Below are 20,508 nucleotides of genomic sequence, written 5' to 3'. Positions count from 1 at the left end.
CCGGGAAAGTGTGACAAACCGCTGCATTGCAGTTTTCATGCCATTTAACGGAGCATTGAGTGAGCTGAGGCAATAATCAAAAGCTGTCTATGAGATATTCTCTAAAATATCTCGCTCTGTCAAAAAACCTTATGTCAAACACGTATGTTCGCATATGCTACACTGTAGGTAGAATACATTTCACAACAGGAGTCCATAGAAGCATAATAGACTGACTTTTCTAACTGTGTATACGTTGTTTTCTTGGCTTATCGTGACAGACAATCTGATAACTTTTCAATGGTGCCATAGAATGCTTCGATACAACATGTTTGATTGTTCTTTGATATTTACATGGAAAGTATGTGGCTTCGTACATGTATTTGAATAGGTGAAGTGCAAAATAATCTCTAGAAACAGTTTTACAATTCGTTTTAAACCCTATGAATTGGCCCTAATATGAGATGGATGGTTTTGACTATATTTGGAAGAGTCGTGAATATTAATGAGCTCTGCTCTGACACTCCAGCAGCTCATGTCAGTGCCTGATGCTCAAACTCATTTGAACAATGAAAAATATAAGCTAAACTTTAATTATTCTTGCAAAAAAAGTGACAGACAGATGTAGTTAAATAGTGATTTTATGGGTTTAGTGTAACGTTAACATATATAAAAACACAGGACAGAATTAATGCAACTAATATCAACCTCTGCATAAGTTTGTCTTTCACTTCAGAAAACAACAGTAAGTGCTAAATGATATGACACTATGGATAAATGTGCATTAAACTCCAATTTCCAGCAGTCTAAATGTGTTTGTTGCCTCATTACAAACACACAGTATATGGCAGATTTCACAATATCCCTTTTACTGCTTGCTCTACCAAATGGTTGACCATATTTTGACTGTTTTAAATAATGGTTTACACACACAGCATTGTTGGTTTACAAAATAATCTAACAAACATAATTCTGTTGCACTACTAGGGCTTTATTTTAACGATCTAGGCACAAAGTCTAAAGCGTAGGGCGCAAAAGCATTAAGGGCATGTCCGAAACCAATTTTGCTATTTTAAGGACGGAAAAATTCCCTCTGGACCGTGGCGCATAGTCTAACAGGGTTGTGCTTATTCTCCTAAAGAGTTATGGGTGGGTTTTGAAAGAAAACCAATTAGAGACTCATCTCCCATTCCCTTTAAGAGTCAGCGTCATGCCATGGCACGTTTGCTATTTACTTGGTGGACTTTGTAAGTGGAAAAACTGAATGCTTCACTAGCGAGAAAACAGTTAAACAGAGCATCTGCAGTGTAAGGATAAAGAATGAGCCTCCTCCAATCGGCCTTTACTTTCACTTTCTCTTTTTCGTGGATAAGGAAACTGTGTTGCACACTCAACTGTAGACATCCAATAGCCTACATAATTAATTTCATTTGTTAAGCGCAAAGATTTGTTTCGAAAGTATTTTCAAATTCAGTTTTAATTTCCAGCAAATACACCTACAGGTGGACAAATCTAAGCTTGTTTTTTATAAAACAAATATAAATAAACATATAATAAATAATAATAATAACAACATTATTGAAAAGCAAGTTGTGAATAAACTGAAAAAAGCCCCCGAGATGAAGAAAGCATGGAGGCGGTGGTTTTTATATTTATGTAGAAAATAATATTTTTTGTAATATTTTAATACTATATTTTAATATTCTTTGTCATTTGTAAAGATTTTTACGTATTGCTGTTATCCTGTGTGTTTTAAGCAATGTGTAAGCGAGGCGCACAACGCTCTGCGCAATTGACCAGCTAAAAGCAGGTCTAAAGTCCAGCGCAGTCTATTTTAGTTAATTGAAATAGCAACACGCCAACAATGCACCTTAACACACCTCTTTTCTAGACCGTAACACCCATGAGTCCACAAATGGCATAAATGGATTTACTATTTAAACAACGTGGCTGAAAATGGGAAAATTAGGGTTGCGCTGGTCTGAAAACCGGGTGTATGATAGGGCCCCTACACCTGAATTTGGTTTTTATTAATTAATTAATTCATTCATTCATTCCTTTTCTTTTTGGCTTAGTCCCTTTATTAATCCAGGATTGCCACAACGGAATGAACCGCCAACTTGTCCTGCACGTTTTTACGCAGTGGATGCCCTTCCAGCCACAACCCATCTCTGGGAAACATCCACACACACACTCATACACTACAGACAATTTAGCCTACCCAATTCACCTGTACCACATGTCTTTGGACTGTGGGGGAAACGGGAGCATACGGAGGAAACCCACGCGAAGGCAGGGAGAACATGCAAACTCAAGACAGAAATGCCAACTGAGCCGAGGCTCGACCCAGCGACCTTGCTGTGAGGCGACAGCACTACCTACTGCGCCACTGCGTCACCTGATTTTGGTTTTATTGTAAAAAAAACACACAAAAAAAAAACAAGAAAATATGTTAAATGAAAATCAGATTTTTTTTTCAGGCCTACATGACTTAGTATTTAAAATAGTTTATTTTGATTAATGTTTTTAATTAAATTACTCTTGAACTTCATATTTTCAGATTTTTCATAGTATATGTATTAATTGCGGTACTTTTACCATTAAACCGACATATCAACCATTTGGTAGATGTTGATATTTTAGAAATTATGGAATGTGTTAAAAATGCATTTAGCGTGTTAACTAGTGACATTAGGAGTCAAGATGCAATGCAATCCAAAAACTTTTTTCTTGGTGGGGCAGTTAAAGGGATATGCCAGCCTGATCTCACGAGGAAATGTAAGTATTATACGTTTCGTCAGTTTAGTTGCTAAATCGTAAGAGTTCAGTCGTACGAAAATACGATTTTAAAAAGGAGGCGTGGCACCCAACCCCACCCCTAACCCCAACCATCATTGGGTGATAAGCAAATCATACTAAATTGTATGAATTAGATCGTATGAACTCATACGAATTAGCCACTAAATGAAAAAGTTACGAATTACCGTGAGATTGTGTTGGAAATACACATTAATATACATGACTGTTGCACAACCAGCACATTCTCATTAAAAGAATTAGACATTTATGAAGTCAAGGGTCTCCTGGTTTTGGTTTCCTACAAAGTCTTTACCATGTGGTTGGGAGTGCAGTGGCTGGTATTTAAATGCTTCTGTCATGTCTCATCGCTTTTGGCGCAGACAGGCACATTCCTTGTTGCTGGAATATTGTCGTGTCAGTGTAATAGTAATACTAATACTATCATTCTGTATAATCACATGAAGCGATTATGAACAGGGTATCAGATTGTACAATCAGTGGTGTGCTTTCTGAAATGCTTTTGCATAATTATTTCCATACTGTAGCTTTTAGTTTGTTGCTATCATCTTAAGTATTAGTCTTCTCGATTTATAAAAGCAGCTACCTTACTGTTAATCGTGTGCGACGTAAACATGGGTACTCTTGTAAAGTTTTTTTTTTTTTCTTTATGACCAGTTAGATTTTAGACAGAACAGAACGAAGAAGCTCCAGCCATAATCACATCTCATTTCATCTCGCATCCTGCCCTTTCCTCTTCATGAATGTTTTGTTACTCAAGAGCCTTGCATTTCCTATTGATCATTTCCTCATTACATCTCCCAGAGAAAGCGTGGTGTGAAAAGGCTGAGTATTTTTCACAGTAATTGCCATAAATGATCTAAATCACTGCCTGCCATTATTGTGCTGTCAGTGCCTGTGCCGAGGGACCGTAATGAGGGGCTCCACTGCATGAGCCATTCATTTAGATGAAGACAATTTGACTCTGGAGATTCCAAAGAGACCTACTGAATGGCTGCTGCTTTTCCCAGGTGTTTGCGAATGCACGACACATCCAGGAGCTTTAGCTGCCAAATCTATTAACAACTCTTTGGTAGCAAGACATGACTTTTTTGGCTCTAGTAGGATGTCCGGGGGCCAATGGCTAATCATGCCATCTGGTGTCTGAATAGGACACTTAGCCAAGGGCGTAGATTTGCTCTTGACATTGGTGGTGACCCACCCTCCAGCCCCCGTGTTTTTTTTTTTGTTTTTTTTTATGCTGCAATCACTTCACATTAACAATAGCAATGCTATCGGATTTATTTGAACCCACTCCCAATATAATTCATTTAGTTAAATTAAAGGAATGTTTAATAACTGACAAAGAGAGAGTTTAATAAAGACTTCTGTTTATTTTATTCATTCATTCATTCGTTTTCTTTTCGGCTTAGTCATTTTATTAATCAGGGCTCGCCACAGTGGAATGAACGGCCAACTTATTCAGCAAGTTTTTACACAGCAGATGCCCTGCAGCCGCAACCCATCTCTAGGGAAACATCCACACACACATTCACACACTACAGACAATTTAGCCTACCCAATTCACCTGTACCGCATTTCTTTGGACTGTGGGGGAAACCGGAGCACCCGGAGGAAACCCACGCGAATGCAGGGAGAACATGCAAACTCCACACAGAAACACCAACTGAGCAGAGGCTCGAACCAGCGACCCAGCGATCTTCTTGCTGTGAGACGACAGCACTAACTTATGCGCTACTGCTTCGCTCAGAAATCACTCTAATATTAATTATTATTGTTATTATCATTTTTAATAGTAATAAAAGCAATAATGACTGAAGTAATAATGTAATTTGAAACTACATACAATAAGTAATAAAAAAATATTTAATAAATAAGTATTTAACAACTTAACAATTATTACATTTATTAAATGCCACCTTAATGAACAGAATAATTTTCTTTAAAAAAATTTAAAAAACTGTCCCCAAACTTTTGACCAGAAGTGTATCTTTATTGCATTTTCACTTTACACTCAGATAATACAGAAAGGAAAAACATCAACAAAAGAAAACTTCAATATTTATTACTTATTCAATATTTTTTTACATCAATATTTATGACTTTTCTTCTTATTTATCAATCAAAACATTTCCAACTCCATTACAGTTTAAGAACATTTTTGGAACTCCCTCAAAGATCTTGTATTTAACTCTTGATATATAGGTCATCTTCTCCATTGTCGTATTTGTAACCATGTCTTTCAGCCAACATCCAGTTTGATCAGGGTTAGAGTTAACTCAGGAAAGAGGATATCATGGGACAGGTTTGACGATCTCACATATAAATAACATTATCATATAATTGAATGATCATGTGTTCAGTGCTGTGCTGAAAAGTGTCCACCTGCCCAATTATCCAACTCTTTACTGAATTTGCCACTTGATTGCCTAATCCCAACCATACCTTCTAATCCTAACCCAGGTACTTGTGAATGAGGTGAGGCATAATAAAACTTTTACGTAGATGTATCACTCATATCTGCGAAGCAAGCATTTGCTGAGATTCTAGTGCATTTGCTGACCCCCAAGTATTTGTAAGAACTACAGAAACTGTCATGAAGAACACACATCTGGTGCAAGCCCCTCCCTCCAAGAATCATCAGTCTATGGCGATCAATGATTGGCTTCTGTACTAGAAGGTGTGGCTTTATTCGCCATTTCGTTCGTTATACCCCATTCAAAACGAGTGACACGTCTTGTGTATTCTGCAGTCTTTGGCTTCACTAGGGGGCCGATTTAGATCAATCATTGTGGCAATACACTTAAAAACTTTTGCCTAAAGGTAGCTAAAACATTACTACAAGTTATTAGATATGCACAGTGTAATTTACATACACAAACAATGTCTCTCTCTTGCACGTGTGCACTGTTTATTTGAATGTGTTTCTTTCACTTCCTTGTAATAATTAGTTCAATCATTTTATTAATTCAGTATTCAATATTTTGCCAACCCCTGTCTAGACCCCTATCCAATTCTGAATAGCTTGGTGTCTCACTTACCCAGGCAACATCAAGTCAGTGCCCTAATACAGTGATTTGCATAAGAAAACAACTTAATTACAGCCATGGCACTAAGTGGTAAAGGGCATCATTCATTATATTTTACGCCCTTTCACTGAACGCCAGTGTTCTTTCAGACTATAATTCTTAGTTTATTTGAGCAATGCCAGCTGTACCATGGTAACTTCACAACTTAAACAGCGAGACTTTACTAACAGTCACTCATTTACATTCATACAGTCTTTTATCAGATGCTGTTATCTGGCTTACAAAAAAAATGGGAACATTTTCAGAAGCTACTGTAAGAACATTTTTAGGATAGGTTTGTTTGTTAAGACCTTAAGAGCAGATTATATACACTGTAATAATGCTGGGTTCCACATAATCAATTTGTTAACATGAACATTAGTTTTTACAAATTTAAAAAGATTGAACAGAAAACTGGCGAGGCAGTGGCGCAGTAGATAGTGCTGTCACCTCACAGCAAGAAGGTCGCTGGTTCGAACCTCGGCTCAGTTGGCGTTTCTGTGTGGAGTTTGCATGTTCTCACTGCCTTCGCGTGGGTATCCTCCGGGTGCTCCGGAGGACATGCCAAAGACATGCGTTACAGGTGAATTGGGTTGGCTAAAATTGACCATAGTTTATGAGTGTGGGTGTGAATGTGAGTGTTTCCCAGAGATGGGTTGCGGCTGGAAGGGCATCCGCTGCGTAAAAACTTGCTGGATAAGTTGGCGGTTCATTCCGCTGTGGGGACCTTGGATTAATAAAGGGACTAAGCCGACAAGAATATGAATGAATGAATGAACAGAAAACTATTAAGTTGTCCAACAAAAAGAACTGAGTTATTTCAGCTCATTTTGAATAAGTAGTTTGAACAAACAAAAAACTGTTTTTTAGACAAAATATTTGTAAGGAAATAAAAAAGAACATCTGTGGTTGTAGTCAGTCATTTAATGACAAAACAAAACACACATTTATGACATTATAATAAAGGGGTGGTCCACTGCGATATCACTTTAGTTGATGTGTAATGTAGCTGTGTGAACATAAACAGCATCTCTGAATGTAAAATGCTCAAAGTTCAATGCAAAGCGAGACCTGGATTTTTAAAGAGTTAGCTTAGCAAAGCCTACAATGAACGAATTTTGGGGGACTACAAAAAATACTTCCGCCCCCTGCGAGATTACAAAGGTTCGTTTACCATGCGCACACACACTGCCCAGCTAAGGGCCGTGGCCAGAGGCGCTGTAACGTTACAGCAGAGGGAGAAATGCCGTCCTGCTGTTTTCACAGAGCTTCTTCTGTTTCTGTATTTGGGCTTCCAAATGACACGACACAAACACAGAAGTGCTTTCAGTTCAATATTAATTCTGTTCCAGAGAATTATAAAATACATAGCAAGCATGATTTGACAAAACGCAGCTTGCAGAATCTCGACCAGTTCAGTGCTGGATTCGGCTAACATCTCCTTAAAGATGGAGCAAGGAGACCCTGTGAACTCTGAGCCACGACTTGTAAGTGTTTTTGTTTGTTAAAATTGATCATGACATGTACAGTGTCTAGCCTTAACTGTATGTTGTAACAAAGATAAACGGGAAACAACAGGAAACAGCGGGAAATAATGTTCTCCACTGCTAACGATTTAGCTACAACTCCATATTCATCAGTCAAACTGCTGTAAACACACACACACACACACACACACTTACATACACGCACTCTTGACCAGCACGTGCGTCTCTCTATGTGCGACGGCAGTGTTTCTCTATACAGGCAGCTTTTCCATGCATTTTACATCTTAGATAATGAAGTCGCAAAAGATATGTGAACGATTCATGTTACTAACACAGGCATATTCCGGAAATGTGTGAAAGACGTTGTGTAATGCGTTGAGTTAAAAAAAATACAGCATTGCTCTCTTAACTGGAGTGTAGCAGCAAAAAAATTTAATTTATCAAGGCTCCGAAGCGCAGCACATTATGACGATGACCAATCAGAGTCACTGAAGGGCGGGCCTTTCAGAGGAACTAGGAAATATATCAGTCGTTTTCATGTAAACATGAGCACACATTGTTTTGCATCTGATTAACACAACCAAGCCTTAAAATTACATTCTGGACGACCCCTTTAAAAATTCCATCAAAATATTTGACTTTATATTGATTGCAATTCTAGTACTGTTGAAATGTACGAAAGCAGATTAAAATTCACCATACAGTATATTTTACCTGAACTAATTTCTTCTTATTTACATCAATTGTTTCATCAATTTGGGCAGCATGGGGGTACAGTGGGTAGCACAATTGCTGGGTCAGTTGCCGTTTTTGTGTGGAGTTTGCATGTTCCCCCCGTGTTGGTGTGGGTTTCCTCCAGTGCGCTGGTCTCCCCTACAAGTCCAAAAACATGTGGTACAGGTGAATTGGGTAAGCTAAATTGTCTGTAGTGTATGGATGTTTCCCAGTTTGCAGCTTTAAGGACATCTGCTGGGTAAAACATAAGCTGGATAAGTTGTTGGTTCATTCCGCTGTGATGACTTTAGATTAATAAAGGGACTATACGCAGAAAAGAAAATGAATGAATGAATTTCATCAATTGATCAGTATTCCATTTTGCCCACATCTACTCTACTTTCATTGATGTATACATGTTTCCTCTGTTATATCAGCTCTTTTAACAAATTTAGTTTTATTTTATTTGATTAAATTTGCAGAAAATAGTAGTGTGCATAAATGAATCTATCATTAAAACACTTTAGTTTCAGAATTCCAGAGTTTTGATACGTGAATGTTCTTGGAGAATACTATTTTCCCTTTTTCTTCTTAATTCGCTGTGATTATCATTATTTTAAAACATTTTATCTACTAATTCTACCATATAAAATATTCCAGAGATTTTATACAAAATCATAATTACACAGATTCATAATAACAATTTTTAAAGTTTTTTTTTATCAGTATTTTCCCCATAGACTGTAAAGATATGGATGTAGTGTCCATGACGCCATCCATAGGTTTCTGAATAACGCAAAAGAAGCTACATGTGGCATGGCCAACCGTCGCCATTTTGTTCATGCGTCATCAACTACGAGGTACCAAACAAGGGCAAAGAGGCAGAGCGTGAGCAGAGCTACAGACTGCTAACACTTTGCTTAAAAAAAACGCAAATTACTCCCAAATACTTCAAATATAGTCTGTGCTAGTAAATGCAAGTCTATTTATGAAATCCAGGCATAACACTGTATGACAACGCTTCAGATTACTGTTCTAGAGCCTACAGCAAATCAATCTGTCAGATTCTGGAGTGCTTTGCAGCTCTAAAGAACATTATAAATGATAAATAAAACAAGTATATTTATAGAGATGATATATAAGTATATAATTGCACTCACCTGGGAAATGGTGGCAACTTGAACGGTTTGTGAGCACAATTAAGTGCACACAGCACGCCATATCATCTGATAATTGCAGGAAATAATTCCAAAAGGCAGTTGACCGTGTAAAGCCACATAAAACAAAATGAAAATATGATGTATTTGCTGAGCTCAGCAGCTAATCAGCCGGAATCAACTGAGGTGAAGTGATGGCGACCAGCAAGACCTAGCAACCTGCCATGTCCTTAATTATGCAGACTTGATAAAACTTAATAAAAACGAAACAGATGAAAAACTTCACCCCCCTCACAGTTTTTATGAAGGGTAATATTAGCTATATGCACCAAAATCATTTTTTGTATCAGGCTGATTGGCTTCCCGAGAGCGAACGTGAGGTTGCCGCTTGATTTTTTACTGTTGAAAATACTGTATAAGTAACTTTGAAGCTACAGACAATTCATTATCAGTAGAGCATTAGTAGACTGTTAAGGTTAGGTTTAGTAGAAAATGCACTTAATTACTTATTTAAGACTCATTTTGTATTATTTGAAATCATTTTAAGACCCAACTTTAGGGTAATATTCAGAAGCGACTACTGTGTTTTGTACGCCATTAAAACCACTTACAAATGTTTCCTCTAATGCTAAAGCCATAAAAATGCCACAAACTTGTGTTTTTGAAGACGTTAATGGTTCACACTCTTTTTGCGAACTGCCTGCGAGATCTCCATCATTACACACTTCTGTATCGTGCCAGAATGCTTTCTCTAAAAGCCTAATGTCCAATAATGAGGACACTCCTCTAATAAGGATGTAAAGTTGAGAGGATGTGCTGGTGCCCGGCGGGATTTGTGGAGACACCACGGCTAATTTACGGCAGCATTAGGACTTAACAGAGAAGAAAGCTGGGTAATTTAATTGAAGCCCTTTAACTAGAACAAACATGCCTGTAGGCCAACGCTACATAGGACACTGAGGAGACACTTTGAAGCTGAGAAGCTTCTGTGCTTCACCGACCTGACTTTAGCAGTGGCTGCAAGGGTAAGAGTTGCTGGGCAAAGGGGAAAGTCTAGAAGGGAGACATATGCAGCCGGAAGTTAAGTAATATTATTTCTTCAATATTATTTTCTTTAAAAAATATTATATTATTATTTAGAGGTATGAACCTAGACTGGTCTTATGGTTCGGTTCGGTTATGATTATCATGCCATCGATTCGGTTCAATTCGATATCTCACGGTAATTCGTAACTTTTTGATTTAGTGGCTAATTCGTATGAAATCGTACAATCTAATTCGTACAATTTAGTACGATTTTCTCATCCCCCAATGACGGTTGGGTTTAGGGATGGGGTTAGGTGCCACGCCTCCTTTTTAAAATCATACAATTTCGTACGACTGAACTCGTACAAATTTGTACAAATTAGCCACTAAACTGGCAAAACGTAAAATACTTACGTTTTCTCATGAGATCAGGCTGGAAGTATCGCTGTAACAGCCGAGAGGAAAAGAGAAGGGAGGAAAAGTCACACCAGCAGCTGAGAGGAAAAGTCACGCCAGCAGGTGAAATGGGCCACTGTGCGAGAGAGAAATGTTCACTTTCATTCCTTCAATCGCAGAAAAATAATGGCTTCTGCTGTACTGTAAGTGTCAATAGCTATGTTTCCATCCAAAAATGCAAATAAACTTTATGCGCAAAACTGGATTATCGCATAAAAGTTGTGCGAATGAAGCATCGTTTCCATCCAACGAGTCAAAGCGAACAAAATCGTCACTTCCTGATTAACTGGCGCCAAATATCAACAGTAAAAACTGCATTTGCTGCAGTAGGAGAAGCTGCATCAATCTTTTCTAAATGAATGCGCCTCAGAAGACAATCCTGACAAGCAGTGATCGCGCAGTGGCGTTTGAAGGTGTCAGACGCGGAGCACGGTCGCTCTTGATTCTGGAGGTCATTAATAATATAATAACACTAATACTGAAATGGTAAGGCGTTTTATAATGACCAAAACAACATTTCAGATGTTTTATAATGTGCTCAGCCTGACGTTTTGTCCATTCACACACATTTTAAGCATCACATGATCTCTTTTAACAAAATCACATGACCTTTTTTAATGCGCATGCTGGAGTTTGTGCGATAAAAGTGCTTCCATCGCAGTTTATGCGCATCTTTTCTCATCGAATAAAAAGTTTATTCTACCCAGTTAGGCGCATAAGTTTTTTATGCTCATTTTCAAAATTTATGTGCATCATGGCGTTTCCATCAACTGTTTTTTTTTATGCGCATTTGCAAAATAGGTGGATGGAAACATAGCTAGTGAAAGACTGTCCAGAAAAACACACACACCCAGTGAAATTGTGCACCGTTTTTTCGGGGTTTTAAGTAGTTGGCGCCTGGAGTGTTGTAAATACCCGTGCTCGCCTTCCTCACGACAGGCCGCATATAAGATAAATGACGTCAGTACATAATAACTGGTTATGATTATTACTGTACCGATACCGAAATGTCTGTGTCTGAATCGCGGTGTACCGAAGAAACAATTAATTTTGACACTCCTATTATTATTACAAAAATACAATTACGGTACCACAACAATACCGTTTTTACATTACAGTGAGGTTTGTGTTTAGGGTTGGGGTAAGCATTAATAAAGTCCAATTAAATGGGTAAAATCATAAATAATATAAATAATAATCTGTATAATTACTGTTTTTACATTACTGTGAGGCTTGGGATTAGGGTTGGTATTAATAAACCCATTTTAATGTGTAATTTAATAAATATTATGAATAATTACTAATTTTACAATATTGTGAGGGTTAGATGTTAATAAAATATCATTTAGTGAGTAATTTAATAAATAATATGAATAATACTCTGTATAATTACTGTTCTTACATTACCGTGAGATTTGAGATTAGGGTTGCTGTTAATAAAACAAATTTAAATGCGTAATTTAATAAATATTATGAACAGTTAGTAATTTTACAATATTGTGAGGGTTGGATGTTATTAAAATATGATTTATTGAGTAATTTAATAAACAATATGAATAATATTCTGTGTAATTAGTGTACACATTACAGCAAGGGTTGGATTTTGGGTTGGGGAAGGGGTAGACATTAATAAAATACAATAAATATTCATTTAGTCTTTGTATGCTAATGGCTAATTAAAACTAAACACAAATGCCTTCAGTTTGAGCTTGTTCTGTGAGTTTTAAATCTACTACTAAAAAGCAACATATGGTTAAATTGATGATACTGTTTCCCACAATGCAACGTGCTTGATTAGATTTTCAAATATTCAGTCACAAATAATGTCAGTAATGACAATCTGTCATTTTTGACCTGCTATGCTTGACTATTTGATCATATTATCAATGTTTATGTGGTCAGTGCACCCACAAACTATCAACTTAACATGAACATACTCGTAAAACCAAACTCATAAAACATTAAAATGTACTTTTATAGTAAAAAAAATCATTCATTCATTCATTTTCTTGTCGGCTTAGTCCCTTTATTAATCCGGGGTCGCCACAGCGGAATGAACCGCCAGTAAAAAAATAAATTTAGTTAAAATTACATCAAATGTTAAGACTACTTTAAGCTTTCAAAATCATTCAAAGTGGATGGTGAAGGGTTTGAAAGCAATAGGGCATAGGGGGGATAGAATACATCTGGAAATAAAAAATCTACAGAGGTGAAGTTCCAACCACAATTTTTTGCAAATGATCATTGTAATGATGAACTCGGGGAAACATTGAATCGCCAAACTATTTGTTTAACAACTGAACTTGCCTTTTTAATTAGGTAACATTAGGATGTGTTCTGAAACACACCCCTTGGATGTTTCCGAAATTTGAAAGTAACCCTTACCCTAATCCATTTTTCTTGTGGATTTAATATAATTTATCTTCTTTAGTAAACCCAATCAAGAATATTAGTTCTGTGGGTTATTTCTGCTCTTCCATATTTCTATTAATTTGCATCTTTACAGAGTATTCAGTGAAAGAAACATTGCAGTTTACTTTGCAGGATGCAGTAGTATTCCATCTCGAACATACAGTAAACAATGTCTATGTTTTCCCAATCAATATCCATTTTGCTAATAAAAGGAAACGAGCATTTACTGTTTTTTTGTTGTTTACAAAGAGAGGCTTCAAGAACAAAAGAAAAGCTATTTTTTATGCATTATTCAAATGGATAATACACCCCAGCAATGGTTTAGGACGTCGGCACCGAGGCTGATTTACGGCTTCATTTATTGTTGTTTGCTGTAGGGCGCTGTTTGCGAAAGTAATGGGCAAACTGTGGATGAAAAGCTAATATGTTTTTATATAAAGCACTACACATGGGCAGTCAATCTTTCTATAGAGGAACAGAATAACAAATCAGAAAAGCTTTTATGGTAAATATATATAATATAATATAATATAATATAATATAATATAATATAATATAATATAATATAATATAATATAATATAATATAATATAGTATAATATTGTATAATATAATATAATATAATATAATATAATATAATATAATATAATATAGTATAGTATAGTATAATATAATATAATATAATAAAGTATAATATAGTATAATATAATATAATAAATTATGATATAATATAATATAGCATAATATAATATAGTATAATATATTATAATATAATATAATATAATATAGTATAATATTGTATAATATAATATAATATAATATAATATAATATAATATAATATTATATAATATAATATAGTATAATATTGTATAATATAATATAATATAATATAATACAATATAGTATAGTATAGTATAATATAATATAATATAGCATAATATAATATAGTATAATATATTATAATATAATATAATATAATATAATATTATATAGTTTAATATTGTATAATATAATATAATATAGTATAGTATAATATAATATAATATTATATAGTTTAATATTGTATAATATAATATAATATAGTATAGTATAATATAATATAATATAATAAAGTATAATATAGTATAATATAATATAATAAATATAAAATAATAATGTAATAGTTTCATTTAATGAATTATTAGAGGTAGTAGATTAGATTAACAGTTTAAATTTCCAACATTAAAAAATCCAACCGATTAGGTTTAGCTGTACAACATTATATACAGCCATAAGTTAATAATATTCTGTTTATATTTTTTTTATGATATATACAATCAAATATTCCTCTAGTATCTTATCACTTTAATAAAACGGTTAATGCACACACACACAGACAAAAAAAACTAAACAAAAAAAAACTGACTATAAACATTTTCTAATGATGAAAAGCACAGATACAGTTAGCAGATGTATGTCTGTTAATAGAAATGTTAACTTTGGTAAATTTCGGAAGCAAGTTCATTAAATGGTATTCTTATGTTACAAAAAATAGCATAACAAAGACTGCGACCATTCTCATCTGCTGTGCCTTATATTTTAACACATTATGTAATATTTCTGAACACATATGTTTATCTCATTTAAAAAGTTTCCAATATTCAATATGTTCAATATTTTTGTTTAAAGCAGGCCATTTTGTTGTGAATAAAATGTGTTATCTGTGGAGTTAATTGAAATTTATATCGTAACATTTATAATTAACCAGGAAAACTGGGGAAAGTGCGCTGCGTGCTATGACGTTATTTTTAAGAGCGATAAGAGGCTGATTGCTGATATAATGACTCCATTCATTAAGGCAAAACTTGCAATGTACCTAACAACAAACCTAAGAACTTTCACTGTGGAAAATGGCATTGCCAATGCTAATGGTTAGCTTTTAGCTTTACTAGCTTAAGGTTTTTACCCGATTTTACCAGATCATTCCATTTATCTGTCAGGTGTTTTTATAAATGCTATTTGTGTAACAGCGAATGCTTACAGCTCTTTTAAATAGCTGTATATTAGCAAAAATGTAGCATGTGTCTCATTTGTGGCTTTTGTTTTTTTCCACAGGGTGTTCAAGAAGGCAAGTCCCAATGGAAAGGTAACACTACATTACTTTTATTCCTCTTTTATGTCTACCAATAATATTAGTGTACTGGAAAAATTATTCATTGGACTTGCTCAATTGTTTTAAAGTAAGGGGTTGCAAACAAATAAAATGGGCTGAATTTAAACATACAAATTAAGTTAAACATTCATTAATTTATTCATTTTCTTTTCGGCTTAGTCCCTTTATTAATCAGGGGTCACCACAGTGGAATGAACCGCCAAGTTAAACTTTACTAAACGTAATTTGTTTGTTTAAGTTCAGCCCATATAAATGGTTTGCAAGCACTTAAAAAAATGAAGAATATCCAATGAGTGATATTTTTTTCAGTGTGTGTCTGATTGTTTTGATCATGATAGGTTTTCTGTCAGTGACTGAAGCATGAAACGGTTCTGACTAAATAACCGCAAAAGTATCTCTTGTTCCAGAAATTGATTTATTGGCTGTGACACTATTGATGGGTCCCGGATTGTAATGGTTGTGTGGTTAGCATATAGCCATATGTGTGTCTATATGTCTGATTAGCAGCGAGACGTGCGGTGTGGCGCTGAGCAGGAATCAGGCGTGGGGCGAATATGAAAGAGGGCATGTGACTCAGCAGCCTGCCTTCTGCACAAAACAACCATTATATAAACATATATCTGAATCAGACAAATGGGTCTCGATGGAAAAGGCTCTAAAACGACAAGTTGAGGCTCATAACTTTGTAAAAGATGACTTAGAATACTCATGTTGATAGGCTTTTTAAAACTGAGACCAACATTATGCTTTTATTTTCGTTTGAAAAACAATGTTTCTACTTTGCAGCTCTAAAATGTTTCGTTGAAAGTACTCTTCTTTCAATTACTCTGCACCTCTGAGTTTTTTTTTAAATTGATGTTGTTTATCATAGTGCCTTAAAATTTGTTACCAGTTCAAGTGGTTGCACACATCACTGCAATTTATATACAATGATCAAATGAACTTCATTACAGTTAAAGGGCACCTATGGTGAAAAATCTACTTTTCAAGCTATTTGGACAAACACATGTGTATATATAGTGTACAGACCATCATATTGGGGTGATATAAACACACCCAGTCCTTTTTTTCAATTTAATAACATAAAAACGGTGGACCAATTAGAGCGGTTTTCAACCCGACCGCAACTTTTCGTAGGAGTTTGATTCCCCCGCCCACCGAACTGATTGACAGCTGCGCGCATTAACATGTTCTGTTAGTCACGTGTATAATCATGTCAACAAGACCAGGCAGACATTGGCAAAGCAACCGGGAATAAAAGGTCTGTTCTGTTCGCTAGGATCAGCAATCATCATCAAATGTGATTAAGAGTAAGTCTCACATGTTTAAAGTGTTTTAAAACAGTGCACGTGTTTAGTTAATTACAGCGATTTACTTCAGCTTCACTTCATCAGCACAGCCGCGTGTCAGAAAAATTATAAAAGAAGACACTTAAGTCCCGGTTTGTGGAAGTTAAATCAGGTTTCTTTTGTACATTAGCATAACAGATATCAACACATTACTGGAGGTTAGCCTGTATCCTTTCACATTTGAGTGCAAAAACAGTGCTAAGCTAAGCACGCTCTGTCTGTCTATCTGCCTGCCTGTGTGTGTGTGTGTCAGCTGCGGTGTGTGTAATCTTTGTAACGATATTGTGTGTGACTCATTAATGCAACTTCACAATACTGATTAGTAAAGATTTGTTCTAACTGTGGTATTTCTCACAAACGCTAAGTGAGACCTTCTTCCTTTAAGTCTGTCTGTTGCCTGACGCAGCCGAGGGAGGAAATTAAAGCACGCGGGAAGGGACGTAAAAACAGTAGGCGGGAAAGACTCCTCTTAAAGGCGCAGTACGACAAAACCACCCCCTGCTGGAAATCAAAATCTGATGAGTGTTTTGAGCTGAAACTTTATATACACATTCTAGAGACGTAAAAGACTTATATTAAATCTGAAAAAAGGGGTAACCTAGGTGCCCTTTAAGGAGAAAACAACGTGTTCATTTGTATTTAAGAAAATCACCACAGTATGTATCTAGTTTGTTGGTGTACCTTACAAATACAACTACCTGATCAACAGATAAATTATGATCTAAGATGCTGAATTTTTTTTACAGATTTATAGATTCTAAATATGCTCCATAAACAGTTGAAGTCAAAATTATTGTCCCTAAAATAATAAAATAACAATAGCATTAATAACTAATGACTTTTGTCTTTGCCATGATGACAGTACATAATGTTGTACTAGTTATTTTGCAAGATACTGATACTAAAGTAGCTTAAAGTGTGATTTAAAGACTTAACTATGTTTATAAGATTAAGCAGGCAAGTTAGGTTAGTTAGACAATTATTGTGTCCATTAACTGTGGTTTGTTCTGTAGCCAAACTAGGGGAAACTAATAATATTGACCTTAAAGTGTCACAAAACCCTCGAGTACTTTTTAAAAAGATTTTTACAGATGTGTGTGTTGAGCATCAGTTAAGACAATGTTAGCACCTGTTAGCTTTAATTGTGGGGGAAAAAACTGGGTCCCACTTTACATTAAGTGTCCTTAACTACTATGTACTTGCATCAAAAAATAAATACAATGTACTTACTGTGTTTATAATGTATTTGAGAACACTTGTGGTGCTTTTGAGTTGGGGCAGAGGTTGGGTTATGGACAGGTTTGGTGGCATGGGTAGGTTTAAGGGTGGGTTAAGGTGTAAGGGATGGTCAAAAGTGTATTTACAAATGTAACTACAAAAGTTAATTACAGATGTAATTACATACATGTATTTAATCAAGCATAAGTACACAGTAAATACATGTACACAAAAAGTACATTGTAAAAACTATTAATTCATGTGTAAGTACATATTAGTTAAGGCCACTTAATATAAAGTGGGACCAAAAACGGGATAATTTTGAGCTTTTGTCAGCTAATTTCAGCTTCTGGGTTTAAAATGATTTTTGGGGCGTATCAAAATCGGCGACGTAGCGCAAAACTGCAAGTGCAAAGATGACACGTCGGTTTCCCATTATTATTCATAGCGGAGTTTTCTTATCCTATGAGAAAAGCCTGCTTCTTAATTATTTATGACTGCACATGCTTTCTGAAGGCAAGGCAGACCTGCCAGTGCCAAGCTGTGAGACACGGACCCAAGGCACACATAGCTGTTGATGAAGGGTTGTATGTGTTGTATTTGATGATCGCGATCATGCGTGTTGATTCTGAAGGGACTCGCTCCGCCTGCCCTGTCCAGCACGTGGTGTGTGCGTGTGTGTGTGTATGCGCGTGTGTCTATCTGTGTGTGTGCGCGCGTTTCTTAGCAACAAACCTGCATAAACACCTGTAGCCACTAAATCAAAAAGTTACAAATTGCCGTGAGATTGCGTTGCACTCTCAGCTCACATCATGCTAAAGAAAAGGTCCACATTGTCCCCCGATAATGTCAACAGACTGGACTGTTTGAGCAACTGTCTGAATGTAAAGGAGGACTAAGCTAAATTGTTTCTACTTTTTAATTAACATTCTCAACTCACAGCAATACAACTTTACAATGAGTGCAATTGTTTGTATTCAGTACTTTATTGTTATTATAATTTTTCATTTTCCATATCTGCAAAGCCTGTATTTTAGCTTTTTTTTGCGTCCACTTAGAATTCAACTTGGAATTTTTTTTTTTTCTTTATTGGCATTGATTGTTTTGAAATTCAAATGACATTAACATGCCTGTGTTTTTATTTCGGTATAAAATATGGCTGTCAAGCCAGGATCTTGATGGTTTATTGTGGGTATGTTGTTTACATGAAGAAATCCAACCCGGGCTCATTGTGGAAACGTAGCCCCGCGGACGTTTCTGCGGACCGCGATTTATGTTCCGGGAGTTACGTATTCGAGCAGTTTTTTGTTTCCGCGGATCCGCGAGAGGCCGCTGTGCACGCTTTTTCGCGTCTCGGGCGGGCGCCTCTCGAGAGCGCGCGGCGTTTGCGCCCGTGCCGTTCTCGCGCGAATAGCCGCCGGATCGGAAAAAAAAAAAACGCAAAAGCCTCCGTCTTCGATCTCGACCGCGTTTTCGGATCCCGCCGCGTTCTCGCCCTTATTTTCCGGATTCCGTTTTTCGTCTTACCTGATTTCCGGAACCCGCCGTTTCCCGGACTCGATCCCGGTCGTCGTCTACCGCGGCCGGCTCCGGCTCGTCCTCCTCCTCCTACTCCGGGGCCTCCGCTCCGCCCTCCACTTGGAGGCGAGCCGTCTGCCGGCGAGCGCGAAAAAGAGATGCGGAGCGGCGCCACACCGCCCCGTGGGGTTCGCTCGAAAAAAAAACAAACGCGGCCTTTACGTACCTCCGGCCACGTAAATCGCGGTCTCCAGAAACGTCCGCGGGGCTACGTTTCCAGAATGAGCTTGGGTTGAAGAAATCTGTGTTACAAGTTAAACAAAAATTCTAATAAACAATTATATTTTGAATTTAAATAGTTTTTGTCTTGTGTTTACATTGATTCTACATTTGAATAGCCAAAATTACAAAAGTTACAAAAATTACAAAAATTCAGTCTTTTAAATTCGATTAATCGCGATTAATTTTCAAAAAAAGTGCAATTAATTAGTTAATTTTTTTAATCGATTGGCAGCACTTATATAATTTAATTATTATTTTTTGGCTCAGTTGAAATTGTGTGAATTGTTTTAAGTTGTATTGATATTTTGTAAATGTAACGATTCTCTTTTTAGTTAACTGTGTACCTTGGTAAGAGGGATTTCGTTGACCACGTGGACCTTGTGGAGCCTGTCGGTAGGAAATAAAATACACAAGTTAAATTGATGTTTACAACTGTAACTTACATTTTACTTTGTGTGTAATCATGTGCAACGTCTGTAATATGTTGCCATTTCTATTGTCTGCATGTTTGTTTTCCATCAAATATATATATTTGATCCGTTTTGCAAACTTTAAAGCAGCAATCATTTCTTATCTAAGCACGTGTATGTTGACTTTTTACCAATACATATTTTCGTCCTATTGCAGATGGTGTGGTTTTAATTGACCCAGAGTACTTAAAAGAGAGGAAAGGTGAGTACGAGTTATTTTATCTCTGCGTGCAGAGTTGCAGAAGGTCGATTTTTCTGATGAATCATCTGTTGAACTGCATCCCAATCATGAAAAATACTGCAGAAGACATATCAGAACCCATATGGACCCAAGATTCTCGCAGAAATCAGTCAAGTTTGGTGAAGGAAAAGTCATGGTTTGGAGTTACATTTAGGCCATAC

At 36.1% G+C, this 20,508-nt stretch overlaps 2 protein-coding genes across 2 annotated transcripts in view; both read left to right on the top strand.

Annotated features, from left to right (window-relative positions):
* The window catches only part of brwd1 (bromodomain and WD repeat domain containing 1), a 1,114,832-nt gene that overhangs the window by 468,151 nt on the left and 626,173 nt on the right, over window positions 1-20,508 (top strand). The gene's annotated exons all lie outside the window — the stretch shown is intronic.
* Window positions 1-20,508, top strand: part of arrb1 (arrestin, beta 1) — a 95,268-nt gene that overhangs the window by 50,003 nt on the left and 24,757 nt on the right. The window contains 3 exon segments of the mRNA NM_001159822.2: window positions 15,212-15,242; window positions 19,969-20,029; window positions 20,264-20,308. Of these exon segments, the coding sequence (NP_001153294.1) occupies window positions 15,212-15,242; window positions 19,969-20,029; window positions 20,264-20,308 (137 nt within the window).

This window comes from Danio rerio, chromosome 15 (assembly GCF_049306965.1).
Source record: "Danio rerio strain Tuebingen ecotype United States chromosome 15, GRCz12tu, whole genome shotgun sequence".
In the NCBI taxonomy this organism is placed as follows: domain Eukaryota; kingdom Metazoa; phylum Chordata; class Actinopteri; order Cypriniformes; family Danionidae; genus Danio; species Danio rerio.
Note: the sequence above shows the minus strand (reverse complement) of the source record. Positions and strands in the feature narration are given on the sequence as shown.